This window comes from Misgurnus anguillicaudatus, chromosome 19 (assembly GCF_027580225.2).
Source record: "Misgurnus anguillicaudatus chromosome 19, ASM2758022v2, whole genome shotgun sequence".
Lineage (NCBI taxonomy): Eukaryota > Metazoa > Chordata > Actinopteri > Cypriniformes > Cobitidae > Misgurnus > Misgurnus anguillicaudatus.
Window position 1 is genome coordinate 21,928,461 of NC_073355.2, and position 16,648 is coordinate 21,945,108.

At 39.9% G+C, this 16,648-nt stretch overlaps 1 protein-coding gene across 1 annotated transcript in view; it reads right to left on the reverse strand.

The window, feature by feature from the left end:
• Nucleotides 1-16,648, reverse strand: part of plekhh3 (pleckstrin homology, MyTH4 and FERM domain containing H3) — a 49,569-nt gene that overhangs the window by 15,845 nt on the left and 17,076 nt on the right. Inside the window, exons 3-7 of the mRNA XM_055192206.2 lie at nt 9,412-9,500; nt 7,753-7,935; nt 3,820-3,977; nt 1,386-1,509; nt 975-1,287 (exon numbers count right to left, since the gene is read on the reverse strand). Of these exons, the coding sequence (XP_055048181.2) occupies nt 975-1,287; nt 1,386-1,509; nt 3,820-3,977; nt 7,753-7,935; nt 9,412-9,500 (867 nt within the window). The remainder of the gene's footprint in view (nt 1-974; nt 1,288-1,385; nt 1,510-3,819; nt 3,978-7,752; nt 7,936-9,411; nt 9,501-16,648) is intronic.

The following is a 16,648-nucleotide window of genomic DNA, read 5'->3' on the forward strand; positions in this document are numbered from 1 at the left end:
AAATACATGTGTGACTCTAAACATAAACGATGATTACTTTTGAATGACTTTGCAATTTTAGAATTGTATTAAACATTTACTGGATCCTTATTCACCATAAGTTTCATATGTTTAAAGGCCACCGTTTTACAGGAACCCATTTCAGAAAATTTCCCTCGAAAAATAAGAGGAAGAAACAGTGAGAAGTTATGTGGTCTCTCTCTCTATTTAATGTGTGTATTTGCGATATGAAGTGTCGGGCATTTGGGAATCACGCGGGCAGCGTAGGGCCCTAACTGTGTTAAGTAAACACATGCGGGAAGCGTTTGAGTGCCCCAGAGGAACAGAGACCGCTACGTCTCCGTTGCACCAGCTGCCCATGTAATCACAGTCCTGTGGTCAACGCACCATTTCCTGGTTTATTTAGCCTTTCTCTTATTTGTCCATCCTTCTCTCCTGTCTATCCTCTGGGCCTGGCAGTGCTTTAAGACCCAATTAGCCATGGGACGCAGAACGCATCGTGCCGTTACCAAACCCCTCGAGGAGGGATGGGAAAAAGAACGAGCTAACAGGAAGTATCCGATCCGGTCGACCTCAGGCAGACGATATTTCCTACACACTCGACCACAGGACCGGAGGCAGCGCGTGTTTATGCTCGAGACATTCTTTCGAAAAAAGATTGTTTACGAGCGCATGTTTCGACCGCAATGGTGGGTTCAAGAGTGTATACATCCAGTGCAGTGTGTATACTTTTGCATCTACGAGAAAATAAATTGTTGACCTGAAAATATAGTGTCTTCATCAATTCAAACTTGTATGTAATGACATGAGACAAATATTACAGTATAAAGCTCTATTAATAACATATAGACATTCTGTGTAAAATATAACTAGTATAATAGTGAAATCAATGAATGAAATCAAACTTTGACAGTCCTCATTCCATATTTACAGTAGTTGAAACTTTAACCTAGATTTAACTTTTTGTAACTCACCTCTTCAGGTGAAAGCGCAGGTACTTAAGTATGCTGCTGCTGGGCAGGAAGGTGCAGCTCATGCAGGTGAGCAGCTGCCAGTACCGGAGCCTCAGGTTCGGCTGCGTTTGGTTTTGTGCGTGCGAGCTGGTGACGCTGGTCTGTTTGATAAGCTGGCAGTACAGCTCGTCTCGGAGCGCCCGGAGGTCGAGGCAGGTTTGAAGGATTCCCTGTATTAGAGGAATGGGCTCATGGGCGGACTCTAACTGCTGAAGGCAGTTAAACAACCTCACGGCTTCTTCGCGGACGGACGTGTAGCCTTTACTGGACATATGTGTGGACGACACATTTGAACAGGATTAATGTTTGTTGCCTGATCAGACACATCGCATGCAATCCCAGTTTTGCTATAAAGTACAGTAAACTACTCACGTGTGTGGTGTAGGCTGCCATAAGGGAAAGGCAGCAGCGGGGCGTAAAGAGGGCTCTGCGTGTACCTCAGGATAGGATTATGCTGATATATGTGCTCCACAACTTCTGGATTGAATTTGTTCTCCTACATAAACACAAAGCAATACGAAGCCCATTAAAAAACACCTACAAACAAGTAATAAAGATAGATTTCTCTGTGTGTAACACTATGGTAATACAAATGAGGTCTTTGTTTTGGAGTGTTAAATAAAATGATGAAATTATGTCATGTGTGGATGGCAGGGAAATGCATTTCCGCTTACAAATGGACTCGTTGACCCTGGCCTAAGATGGGAAAGGCCTACTGTGTGTGTGTAATGAAAGCTTTTGTGTAAAGTTTCAGGGTGAATGAGTCCAGTTTAGGTTTGTAGTGGGATGTTTGTTTATAAAGGATGTGATAAATCTATCCGAATGGCACCAGAACATGACATGCCACTAGTGGTTGACTGATCTATCTTTGGGGTGGATATATTCAGCGATATTTTTTAGACAAACAAATCTTTACGTTTGCCCGATATGTTTTTCCGTTGGGCCGCCATATAGCACATTAGTAAGATAGGAAAAGCCACTCAAATGTAAAGCCAGCAATATAAACAAAACACACAATCGCAAATCCTGCAACTAGACCTTCCTAGATCTGTTTACAAATAACATTATATCATGTTTGGAGGACTTTATATGTTTTAAAGTCTGTTTATGGGCTATAAATAAACAATAAAATGTTCATTTAGTTTTACCTATCTTTTGTATGTCTTATTTACTCTTATTACATTCCTGTTATATCTGAATGTCGGCATCTACCATTCAAAAGCCCATATTGGTCAGCCACTATATTTTTTACTATACATTTGTGTGCATATGACCGACATTATTTGAAATAATTAACTAAAATCACACATACAATAAATATGACTACAAATGCGCTCAGTTACAACACACAGTTTTTTATCCTAGATGCTGATTGGTCCATACAGCCGAGGTCTACAATTAAAGAGCACCTATTTCATTGCTAAAAAACAACGTTATTTTGTGTATTTGGTATAATACAATGTGTTTGCGTGGTTTACGTTTAAAAAACACATTATTTTCCACATACCGTACATTTTTGTAGCTACAGATTTAACTCTTTTCCAGAAATTTGAAAAACTCTGTACGTTGTGATTGGCCTGAATACCTCTGACGTCAGCAGGAAATGTGACACTCCTTACCATGTTTGAAAGATTCAATGCAATGCTAGCAGGAGTTAACTTACAGGCTGTGAGTCCGAAGCGGGAGGAATTATGATAATGTCTGTCTTTTCTACATCACCAATCCCAGGAAGTAAACTTTTGTCTACAATCCGTGTGTATGTTGTAGTCTAAGTAAAGAGATTTACGTTGGAGATGATAACTCGCGTCATTGTTTACTTTGGGGTTTGTACCATTTGCATACCATTAACATGTACTATTACACACTTACACAACAAAGGAAATGTAAAAACGTGAATCGGACAATAGGTGCTCTTTAACACTCGTAAAGCAGCAAAGAATGGTAAAAAATGACTCTCCAGAGCAAAACAGTTAAGCCGTGACTATAATCGTAATAAAGCACAGCCTTGCATATCTTATTACATACATACATACATACATATTTCTAAAGGTATTAAAGCAATCATCCAGGTCATTTAGAGAGCTAATGGTCTACCATTTCAACACTGTCTGTCTGCATCGGTCTGTCTGTTTATGTGCAACCTCAATGGGATTCCGGAGAGTTCTGTGGGCTAGCAACTAGCATCCTATTAATACAAATCTGGCCTGGAGGATTACATCATAACAACAGGGATATTCTGATGCGCTACACGCTGCCTTAAGAACTATTTCAAGAGATACAAGATACCGAGAAGCACAGCTATTAGTGTAAAATCGCCAGCCAACAAACTAATAATAAGATACCGGGACAGAGAGATGACCATGGGTGGGGTTTACACACTGTGTATATATGTGTGCTATCCAAACCATGACCATGATCCACAATATGCATACATATGTATTTTTTTAACACAATACAGAAGTGTGCAACACCTGGTGGTCATTGCCACATTTACATTTTGAGCATAACATTATGGGTTTCTTTTAGTTTGTGCAAAATTCAGTATGATGTTTCAAAGAGCATGTAGTACAGTGGAAGCAAGGAAAACTTGTTGTACAATGTACTGTAAGTTTTTTATTAGATTTTAAAATCCATATTATCGATGTGGTGTCAGACTTTTATACCCAATGGATGTGTGTGTGTGTATATATATACATATAATGTATGCGTGTCAGTATAAACAAAGTCTTGACATGTTACAGTTTGTACAGTGTGTGTGTGTCTGGGATCTGTCTTGTTAACATAGGTGAGTGATGTGTTGTTTTACCTCAATATCTCGTATGAGGAGCTGTGTTGGCGTGTCCACTGGAGCTTTGCTGTCAATGACTTTCTGTACAGCACACGCCCAATGTACAGCTTCATTATAGTGCTTGGTAAAGAGCCTGTAGCAGTGCTTCCTGCCGTACACCGTCAAACTCCAATAACCTGTCAAACACACATCAAAGCGAGTCATTCCACAAAGCTTACATACAGTATACTGTACAGCTCCAGCATTATGACAGCCTCATAATTCACATGTCTGGCCTGCTTGTATTCAGATGTTCTTAAAGAGAGCTGGATCTTTTATAAGACTCGTACCAATATCTTATTTCCCCCTCCCGTTGTTAACTTTGGCAGTGAAAAGAATGGAGCTTTAGTTCAAAAGTGGGACTTTTGAAGACATCATTTTTTCCCACATCTCCATATGCCCATCATGCTCTCTAGACTATGAGACACAGTAAAAGACTCAACAGGAATAGAAACATTAAAAAGGAACTAATTTTATACTTTGTTTGAGTGTTCCTGTAATTCAAGATGATGCTTATTACACAAAGGTTGTGGGTTCAATTTCCAAAGAACACACAAGCTTGGTCCTAAAAGATAAAAGAGACCCAGTTGTAAAAACCTATTTCTTTTATTAACTCTTTTTTTTCATACATTACACTCACCTAAAGGATTATTAGGAACACCTGTTCAATTTCTTATTAATGCACTGGTGTAATGGTGTGGGGGATGTTTTCTTGGCACTTTAGGCCCCTTTATTGGTCATCGTTTAAATGCCACGGCCTACCTGAGCATTGTTTCTGACCATGTCCATCCCTTTATGACCACCATGTATCCATCCTCTGATGGCTACTTCCATGATAATGCACCATGTCACAAAGCTCAAATCATTTCAAACTGATTTCTTGAACATGACAATGAGTTCACTGTACTAAAATGTATAAAGCATTTTTCTTTAAATATTTATTTATTTGTATAAGGATGTGGATTTGTTTTTCATATGTTGTGCAGCACTTTGGTCAGCATTTATGTTGTTTTTAAAGGGCTTGGCTTGACTGTAAACATTCAAAAATGCTTTATACTGTAAATATGTGTAGACATGCCAAAGCAGTAGACATGACAACATATTAGAGGTGTCTGACATAAAGATATGTTTCTGTTTTATTCACTGTGGTGTACAATAAATGACTTCTGACCAATTGCTGCCCAACTACACACACACACAAAGCTCCACTGTCACAACACACATACACTTTTATCTAGGAAAGTCCCCAAACCTAATCTGGGAAAAGTTCAGAGTTGTCTGGAAGAATGTGCTGGTTAGAAAGTTTCTGCATTTGTGTTTGAAAAAAAGCAGCATACACACTGGCTTCAATATGACTCAGATGCTGGTCATTGGCTACCAGACAACAATGCCTCTCACTTGTCTGCCTTCATCTCTCGTTTGGTCTTTTCTCTGCTTCTGGTCTTATCAAACAATCCCCCATTTCATTTCCCGAATCAAAGCTTTCCCACAAGAAAGACTTTACACCATTATTGACCGGAGCTGGTAAACAGGTCTCACGATTTCCCTGTGCCCGTGACCTGTGAGGTTCGCACCTCTGACCTTGTGGTGATAAAAAAAATGGTGTATGTCACTCTGTTTGCGAGTGTGAACCCTGAAACAGCGTGTGAAAGGCTGAATGAAATATTGAGTTTATCTTGGCTCAGTCTGAGAAACATTCCTCAGTATGCCATTGATTTCATGACAGCCTAGTTTTTCCTCAAACATAAGAGGTTCAAGGAGAATGTAGCCATTTGTAATTACATGTCATGGATAAGGATTATGTGTGTGTTACCGCTCTTACTCTAGGTGTGTGTTTGTCAGTTCCTTGCAGTATGAAGATAAAACAACTTGGTTATCCACGTCCAATTCAACCTACTATTTTAAGTTGTGATAATTGACAGAATTTTAAATTGTTTAACTTAATTTGTTAAGTTAAAGTAACATAAATATATGTTGATTTAATATGATTTTTTACAGTGTAGGTGTGTTGGTTTTTTCTGCTGGTGGGTGCTCGGCCAAACATCACACTGGCTTGCTTAAAGGAGAAAAGCATTGTGGTTGCATTTTCCGTGTGGTTTTAGGTGCGAAATGTCAAGCGCTCCTTTATTCATCTTATTCATCAGAGCATTTTAGATATTACAACTAGCGAGATCCACCAATCAGAGTAGCTCCAGAATTTCAAAAGCATTTTTGATTTAGATTTTTGATTAAAATGAATAGAGCATATCTGGCGCCTATGACAGAGAGCAGTTAAAACTTTGAGGACTAAATTTAGTCCAAAATCTGACAAAAAACCCTTTTGGAAACAATCAAATAGTGGTTAAAGGGAAAACAAAACTCATGGATTGGATCACAATACGTTTTTGAGTAATGGATCGGATAGGATTTTTTCAGATCAGCAAATAAAGGGGTGGGGGAAATAAAATAAGAACAAATCAAGAAATTAGAAGCAAAGAACAAAGTTACAAATAAATGTTTTTTATGCTACAGAAGTGATTTTCTCTTTGTCTCCTGTTGTTTAATTAACATTACTGAGAAAGACATAAGCAGGTTTATTAGGCTACTGTCACTTTAAGACCGGATAAGCACGGATCCAATAGACCTTTTGCGTGTTTGCAAACAAAGATGACATTTTTGTGGGCGGAGCTAAATGTATTAATTATTTCATAATTTTCCTGTTTTCTATTACCTTTACTTATATGTATAGCCTACGTGTTTGTTCTAAAACTATTATAAAACTATTTTGTTTACATACAAATTAATATGCATAGGCCTGTTTATATATTAATAACACTTTACATCATGTGTGTGTGTGCTATATTTATATATTTATTAAGTATGTAAACATAATAATTTTAGAACAAACAGGAAGAAGACAGGATAAGATATAAGGTAAAAAGAAATAATGGAAAACAGAAAAATTATAAAAAAATATATTTAATAAATGGTGATATTATTGCGTTTTCAGTATAACCCATTCAAATCTTGAATCTTTTTTTTCCCAGGCTTAGAAACACATGTGATTAATGATTAGTGATTAATGACAAATTATTAAATGATTAATGTTACTATTATCTAAATAAGCAATTTTGCATTGTGGCAAAACCATAGCCCTGGTCCGTATTGATCAGGGATCACATTTAACTATAATCAAATTTAAAATATTATGTTTAGATTAGGGTATGTATTTGAAGTAAGCAATAAGGTACGAGAGGCTGTGCTGTATCGTGAATAAGTAACGGCTGAAGGGCGTTGTTAGGCACGACGCGAAGCGGAGTGCCTGCAACCCCTTCAGCCGTTACTTATTCACGATACAGCACTTGCCTCGAGTATAAAACGGTTACTATACAATATTAAAGTAAAAAAAATATTTGTGCAACTTTCATGAAGTTAAATCAATAAAAGCATTCCTTCTGCTAGAAAAAATAGTCCCTGACTGTGAACAATAACATGAAAGTTCAAATAAAAACAACAAACTGTTCTCAAACTTTGTCTCATTATATGTTTATGTGTTGCTAAGGGTGTTGCTAAGGGCGCAGTGATATTAAATAGAACAGTTGGGTGAAGCGGTCATAGCAGTGTTTTATCATGAATAAAGCACACCTATTGACCAATCAGAATCAAGGATTGGAACTAACCGTTTTATAATTTGCGGTACATAACACCTAGGATACAAAACAGCGTGTTATACTGTTTATAGGTGTGTGTGTGTACCAGTTATCTGTGTGTGTCAGTGTGATATCAGTTAATTTGTAGGTGTGTGCCAGTTTGATATCAGTTAATTTGTAGGTGTGTGTACCAGTTATCTGTGTGTGCCAGTGTGTTATCAGTTAATTTGTAGGTACCTGTGTGTGTCAGTGTGCAAAGTTTATTTGTAGGTGTGAGAGTTACCTGTCTGTTTGTAGGTGTGTTTGTCGGGCCACAGCACAGAGCACAGTGAGGTGAGCACGAGTGTGCCCAGTCTGCGTGCATCCCTGTCCGGGCCGCTGTAGTAGTCGAGAGAATCGGCCGTCAACACGAACCAGAACCTCCTTTGTCTGAGCCAGCCGCCCTGAACCTCCCGTAGGAGCCAGCCTGTGAAATAAGTGAAACACACCCATGATAAACCTCAAGTACTGCAACAGACCGAAAATCATTACATTTCATTTGGCAGACGCTTTAATCAAATAGACTTTTTTAGCATTATTATCACTATGTGTGTTCTGTGGGAATCAAACCCATGGCCTCTGAGCTGCTAACGCAATGGTGCTAAGGCAAAACAAACAAACTGACATAAAGAAACCATTTGTGATGTATTACATGGCTCTTTGCTGATTCAGCTCATGGAAAAGGCGGAACAGCACAAACCAGAGCGTCCACATCCAGCCGAGACCAAACCAGTGCTCCTGGAGTTTAATAGTGGGTTGTGCTGAGGTCAGACCAGGGATAAAAATCTCCCTCCGTACCTTCAGAAACTTTGTTGTCTATGCACAAATGTGTGTCTAATAATCGAGCAAAGCTGTTTTTTTGGGGTAAACCCTCATCAAAAACATTGCTACCCGGACCATGTTACTGTTTTTCCGCTGCGGCTTGCAGATGCACACCACCTGCCTCCTTTTCCCTTGAATATATGTGTGTGTGTGTGTGTGTGTGTGTGTGTGTGTGTGTGCAAGAGCGAGCCAGCCAGACTGGGGGAAGACGGTCTTATTTAGCAGCTCTGCGGACCAGCATGAGACAGGCTGGCGGAGTATTTGGACTCCTCCACACTAATATTACTCTGTCCTGCTTATTATTACTCATTACATGTGATTGAGTATTATTACCACTCTACTGCAGCAAATAGCGCACAGCGCTCGCATTCACGCACTGTGAGATCATAGAAGACACACTGTGAATCACACAAAGTTGTGGTCAGCAACTTAAGAGCTGGTTAAGTGATGTTTAACCGTTTCAATTGGTGTGCGGTGCGTCGGACAATCAGCGTGTCATTGATAATATTTCAAGAGCAAACCCACATGTGTGTGAATGTGTGGACTGTGCTGATGTTGTGGTAAAACAGCTTAATAAACATAGTAAGCAATGTCTTAGGGGGAAGAGGATTAGGACATATATTTAGCTTATTATTATTATTAAACATGTGTGGAAATACTAAGTTTGGGTGCAAATTCATCCTTTAGATTGACAAACCCTCCTTTTGGGCACATTCTCAGATATTGTTATGTGAATAAGCAAATGCAAAAAGAAACATAATATAAACAAAAGAAGTCTATGGTATGTCCTCATAGATAGCTATTCTAGATAGCCAAGCAAACGTCTTTGTACTGTAGGTGTGCATGCATGCATACAGATATAGTTTATCTGGGATGTTTACAGATTGATTTAAGATCATCTGATTGTCATATCAAAACAGCTACGGTATTTGCACAACTTTTAAGCTTAAAACAAGTACAAAAGATGTCAGATTGACCAAAGATTAAATTCAAAATGACACACATGCACCAGTGCATGCAAACAATGAATACTGTCAGTTTACAGATACAAAGCAATCAGGTAGCAGAATCTCGTTCTTACCCTTTACGAGCACCTCGGGGTCTTCCTCCATCTTCATCTTAGTCTTCTCTGTGATGAGGCTTCTTCTCTCCTCAGAACCCCCTGTCAGACTGAATGAAATGCACACAACATGTCAGCAATGTTCCTACTGTAACCCAGTAAGTACTGTATACCCCCCTCACCAGCCCCTAACACACATATACATACACGTATACACACAAATCACACCGCTGCTGCTAAAACGGACCCCTAACCACTTCACATATGCAGAGATTTCACATCTCACACGCACAGATATACACAAACAAAACACACACACCCCTCCGCCACCATGGCCAGGCAGGCAGGGCTTTATCGGTCTGGCAGCCAGGGAAAAGACTGAAAATAAACGTGACTAAGAGACGCCAAGGACGCTCGCACGCAAAGAAAGAAATAGAGGAAGAGTCGAGGAGAAGGAAAAGGACAGTGGTCTGGGACAGAGAAGGGCACAAGTACCCCAGGGATATATATGGTCTCCAGAGACCCCAGCAATTCAATTTTTCTTGCCCTGCCGTATCATAAATAGTACATTTTGGGCCTTTTAGAGATACTTAATGTTTTGAGGTTTTGCCATGACTTCTTCCTCTACTTGGTTCGAACACCACAAGAAACAAGCCATGGGTAAATCATGGTTGCAAACTGCCAAATCACTACTTGCACACCAGTAGCCGGTTCAAGTGACAATAGTGACAATACTCTTACTGTGGGTTCACACCAGATGCGAGTTCAATGATTTGCATGAGTAGATTACATACAAAGTCAATGCAAAGAGGCAATCAGGGCATGGGGCGATGTAAAAGACGCGATATAGGCGGGGCATTTGCAGCGAAAATACGCACTATTCGCCTCAAACGCGAAAAATATTCAACTTGAGTGATAAATTTGCATGACACGAAGGTAAAACCTGCAAGTAATCTAGAGGGAGTTACGCGATGCCCTGCATTTGGTGTGTACGTAGCATTATGCTGCGTTCAGACCAGCCGCGGTAGAGGCATCAAGCGCAAGTGATTTCAATGTTAAGTCGATGTAAAGACGCGTCGAAGCGCGTCTGGAGGTCTCGCGGTGCGAATGAGCCGTTTAGCGTGGCGCGGTAGACACGATTCCGCCTTGTTTGCGCAAATGGCGCAAATTGAGCATTGTCGCGGCAAACATGCGAGTTGAAAAATTAGAATTTTGGAAAACCGAAAAAACGTGCCGCGTTAACCAATCAGGAGCTTGTTCTAGTAGTGACGTGATTACAGGAAGCAAGCGGAGTCGCAGAAGCCCCTCCCATGACGCAAATTTCCGCATGAATGTCTCGATGACTAGAATTTCCTTTGCGGCTTTCACTCGCGAATGAAGCGAGTAAATTCAAAATGTTCAAGTGGCAAACTAGGCGCGAATTTAACGCCTCAAATGCAGCTGGTGTGAACCCACGGTTATAATTACAATTCCTTAACTTTTCATAATCTAATGCTGCGTTCATACCAGCCGCAGTAGAGGTGTCAAGCGCGAGTGATTTCAAATGTTAAGGCATTGTCAAGACGCGTTGATGCACATCTGGAGGTCTGGCGGCACGAATGAGTGGTTTAGTGCTGTGCGGTAGACGCAATTCCGCCTCATTCGTGCATCTCGTCCGCGCGAATTAAGCTTGCTGCGGCAAATGCGCAAGTTGAACAATTTGAACTTCGTCAGAAAAACACGGCGCGTTAACCAAACAGGAGCTAGCTCTAGTAGAGACATGATTACAGAAAGCGAGCGGAGTCGCAGAAGCCCCTCCCATGACGCAAATTTCCGCGTGAATGTCTCGATGACCAGAATTTCACGTGCGAATGAAGCGAATAACCTCAAAATGTACAAGCGGTAAACTAGACGCGTTTGACGCGATTTTGGCGCCTCAAACGTGGCTGGTGTGAACCCACGGTAAGGGATTTCTTCAACTGAGTAGAATAACAACATTAATTGATGTCACCAAAGTGGGACCACATGTAATTTGAACCAGACACATATTGTGCCATTGCATACCTTATGCACGTTCCATGAAATTATATATAGTGTATGTGGGTATGGATACATTCATGTTAAACAAGTACAATTTAAGCACAAAGAATACCTTTCTTGGTAAATATATTACTTACACTTGAGTCACCTGACTAAATTTTTTATATTTTCTTTTTGTGGCCTCATGGGATAGACAAGTATCCATGTGATGCAATTTCAGTGGAAGTAATAATTCATTTGGTTATGTCTCGCCTACATTTTTGGATACTACTGTAGGTTCTGGACATACTATTCCTTTTGCATATGCATTTTATCCGATTTCATATGCAGGGATTTATTCTGATATCAAAACAACTTAATACACGATCACTGTGAGGCTTCAGCAAAGGATTCGTATGTGACAGTGCTTTACTTAACCAAACAAGACATTACTGAAGTTCCTGGTGTCTAAAGTCTTTACTTGATTTAGCTAATGATCTCGCTAATGCACCAGACTTGTAAGTTTCTCCCTCTAATTGGTCAATCACAGAGAGTCACGAAAACTCATTGGCCTGGTGTGAGTACAGGATCTGATGGTCGATCTGATCGATCATGCACACAGTCGCACACACTTGTGCCGTATTTTAAATCACTACAAAGAGTATGTTGCCCTGTCATTGACCCAAGGTATGACATGCATACGTCTGAGTATTTGTGTGCTCTTTGCATATCTGTAACCGTTTCAATGTGCCGTGTACATTTATTTACAGGTCTGTTTATGAGTGTCTGCGTGCGTGTAGAAGCATCAATGGCAGATCACTGGGGATTTGCATCACTCTCTAATTTAAGTTGAAGCTCAGACGGAGTCAAGAGTTTACAGACATACATCAGAACGAGAGAAAGAGAAAGAGAGAGAGAGAGAGAGAGAGAGAGAGAGAGAGAGAGAGAGAGAGAGAGAGAGAGAGAGAGAGAGAGAGAGAGAGAGAGAGAGAGAGAGAGAGAGAGAGAGAGAGAGAAAGAAAGAGGAAGCCTCCATTGAGAGCTGGAAACAGCCGGTCGGAACCTGTCAGAACCGGTTTATAGATCCTAGCGAAGAGCTGATCTGTTTTAACAAAAAACCTTTCCTGTGCCTCAGGCATGAGAATAACCCTCATCCTAATCTAGACGGCATTAACGCACTTAGATAAAATGAGCAGAGGTCCGTCTCTATCGGGCATGTCGGATTGGAATGGGCTCAGTTAAACATGCTCGGCTATATGCAGACTTTAAAGGGAAGTAGGGTCTCTTATAGATGGATATGGGGGGTAAAAGAGGAGATGGGATTTATGACTCATGTCTCATGGGCTATAACTGTTTTTTTATCCGTCTAGACTATCAGTAAAACTAAAACTGTTTTATGAATATGCGGTTGAGAAAAGTCAACAATGATGACCTAAAAGGATTGATATTTTAGTGCTAAAATGAAAAGTGAACCTAGACTGTAGGAGACTTAAAAGACTGGACCAGAAAAAAATGGTCCCTATATGAACCCCTCAGTGACAGCTACAAACCATTTTTTACATGTTTTACCTGATTTTGTCAAGTGTGAGATGTTGCTGACTCAACATAGCTTGTAAATTTAGTTTCTGTACTTCTAGTTACTTGTTTCAAATATGATTGGTTGATTCAAATGTTGTCCCAGGGACAGGGTCAACAATGGTGTTGATCCAGGAACATCTCTCACTTGGTAAAATCAGGAACGGTCAGACCTTTCAGAAGACAAGATTTTAGTACATAACATACAAGTGTACCACAAAGTAGCAAATCATAAATACAAAAACGTTTTCAACAAGAAACCTCTTTAAAGGATTAGTCCATTTTCTTAAAAAAAAAATCTAGATAATTTACTCACCACCATGTCATCCAAACTGTTGATGTCTTTCTTTGTTCAGTCGAGAAGAAATTATGTTTTTTTGAGGAAACATTTCAGGATTTTTCTCATTTTAATGGACTTTAATGGACCCCAACACTTAACCGTTTTAATGCAGTTTAAAATTGCAGTTTCAAAGGACTCTAAACGATCCCAAACGAGTCATAAGGTTCTTATCTAGCGAAAGGGTTGTCATTTTTGAAAAATAAAAAATATGACAACTTCTCTTCTTTCTCCGGCAGTGTGACGAGCCAGCGCGACCTCACGTAATTGCGTAATGACGTTGAAAGGTCACGTGTTACATATATGAAAAGCACATTTGCCGACCATTTTAAACAATAAACTGACACAAAGACATTAATTAGTATCATTCAACATACAACAACGTCGCGGCGGTCCTCTTTCTCTACACTTGTAAACACTGGGGCGTAGTTTCGGATACGTCATCCATGACCTCTTGACGTGATGACGTATTACATGAGGTCGCGCTAGCGTGTCACATGACCGAAATAAGACGAGAAGTTGTGGTTTAAAAGTGCATTTTTTTTTTTCTTGCCAAAAATGACAATAATTTCGCTAGATAAGACCCTTATGCCTCTGAGATCATTTAGAGTCTTTTGAAACTGCAATTTTAAACTGCATTAAAACTGTTATGAGTGTTGGGGTCCATTAAAATGAGAAAAATCTGGAATGTTTTCCTCAAAAAACACAATTTCTTCTCGACCGAACAAAGACAAGACATCAACATTTTGGATGACATGGTGGTGAGTAAATTATCTGGATTTTGGAAAAAATGGACTAATCCTTTAAATTCTCTATCGAACCATGACAGGGCCATATAATACAGGCTATTCCAAAAAAGGAAGGATTCTGCCCAAACTTCTAGTTTCAGTTGGAAATATAGTATAAAAACTACACTTTTCAACACTGTAAAAAGTTGGTTCAAAGTTATTTGGTTGTCTAAAAAATGTGAGTTAATTCAACTTAAAAAATATAAGTTGACACAACAATTTTTACACAGCTTTTTTACGTCTACTTATAATTATAAGTTAAATGAACTCAACCATGTAACTTACTTTTTTTACACATTTTTTTCCAACAAATCTTTTTTATAGTGAAGTTATTTCATGGGGTGCTTTAGTCCACTTAAAAAAAACACTTTATATTGTTTATAATGGTTCTGAATATAAAATGGCTCCTTGTTGAACCCAAGGCGCGGTGTAATCTCCAAGAACCTTTATTATCAGGAATGATCACAATATCACCTTATCTGCCCTTTCCCCTGAGAAAATACATTTAGTAAGTAAAAAAGCAAAAAGAAAGGCAGGAAATAGGGGTGACAGTAGTCTTTCACTAGACTTTCGGCTTTCTAAACACCGGTGCCCTTCACGAGTGAATAAGCGACTTTAGATCAATACGAGAACCTTGGACCCTCTGAGCCAGATAACAGGCAACACAATTAGTTGTGGTGAATTACCTAACAATACCCGCTCCCGAAAGTCAAGAAGCAGGTCACGTCTCGTTCAAACCTCACAATATACACGCACACACATACATACAAACACGCACGCGTGTGTCTGCAGTCATTGTGAGTCTAAACTTGAAATGTCACACCTACACGCAAATGCACCGATAAAGCGGAGGCTTGGCTTTGGCTCGGTGTTTGATCTATTACATAGGATAAGATAAGTGGCGCGCAATGACATCAGCATGGCACTGGGCCAAACCCGTACGCACCGACTAGGTCACAGAAAGAGCGGCATAGAAAAGAGATACTTCCTTCTTAAGAAAGAAGGTGTGTAGACATGAAGGGCGTTCTGTTAAAAGGATCACTGTATCGGAATACCTGCGAATCGGATCACGTTTAAATGACGTGTGGGGGAGAGTAACAACAATGGTTAGTGCTTTGGTTTCATTTGTATCATCTCGCACAAATTTTTACGACTCATGTTTAAATTCCTAAGCACAAGTTTTGCCCACATTTTGAGATTATTTAGGACTTTAACTAAAAATCTGAATCACTGCCGAGAAACAGCAGTGATCTGAAGGCTGTCTCATTTACAGTTGTTGCTTCCTGTGTGTGGGACTGAATATTAGGGGCAGATTTGCGATGTGTGTATTAAATGTGGAGGCGTGTTTGAAGTTTACGTCTGGAAATTGTAAAGTAGGGGTTTTTCAATAGTCACAGCTGGATCACAGGTTTGGATGCCGTAGTACATCTTTTGGATGGGTGTGTGGGCGAGCAAGAGAGGTGGAAGATAAGCGTGTGTGTATTTTGGACCGGGGGGGTGGGGTCTCCGAAGTTTCCACAGCTGTCCAATCAAACCCATCCAAACACGTCCCACCGCTACCCACTCTTTTCCCAGAGTTCACTGCAGCGCCTCCCGAGAGGGGCCTACGAGCTGACTTCCTGTAAGAGGGAGAGCAAAGCGGGAAGCAATTTGTCATGCAGGATTAATCGACACGAATAATAAAAGGAGGAGAGGAAAACGAATGCGCCTCTCTCTGAATCCAGACGTGGGATCCCGGAGGGAGAAACAGCGGGAGAGAAATACATAAACAGACGTGTAAGATAAAATAATAAAAATAATAAACTGGCCTGTCAATCAAGTGGAATGTTGACTTAGACAATATACATATGGGTTAAAAAGCGAGATCATTGGGAGAGTCGCTGTGGTGTAAATACAATTAAATGCTATCTAATATTTATTTATTTTTTTCAATATAAAAAAGCAGAATGCATTAACTGTTTGGTTAAAATCGAAAAAAATGAAATGCCTTAACAAGCAACATTGTGTTTGCTTTTGATAGACTGCAGTCCATCTGGTTAAAAACCTCTGCAATCCGACTCTTTTCTCCTCACATCACACGTTCCCCCCAGTCTATGGTTCCCCCTAGGGCTAACTCTATATTTATTTAGCTCTTTTGACCATCTAGCACGTGAATCAACAACCTGTTCAAATGACTGTATGTTTTTACTTCAATAACGTCATGGAACTGAAAACTCATTGTTAAAAATGCTGGCTGGCAGAATGGTTAATATGAAAAGATTGGTGTGTGTGTAAAGCTTCTCTGATGCTCGCTGTGCCATAGGCTCGCTAACCTAAACCATCTGTGTGGTCCACATCGACAGGAAACTGATAAAAGAAATGGAGGGATGAAGAAAAGGTAGAAAGCAAAGAAAACAGCCCACGTTTCAAACGTCAGTTGATCAATGGGATTTCTTTGGTATGCGTGTGTATACAGTGCGTGTTTGTGTACTGCATAAGGGGATTTTACTGAAAACTCCATGTAACTTACAGTAGGAGAGAGAGAAAGACGTCATCAAAAACCCGATTAATCAATAGCCAC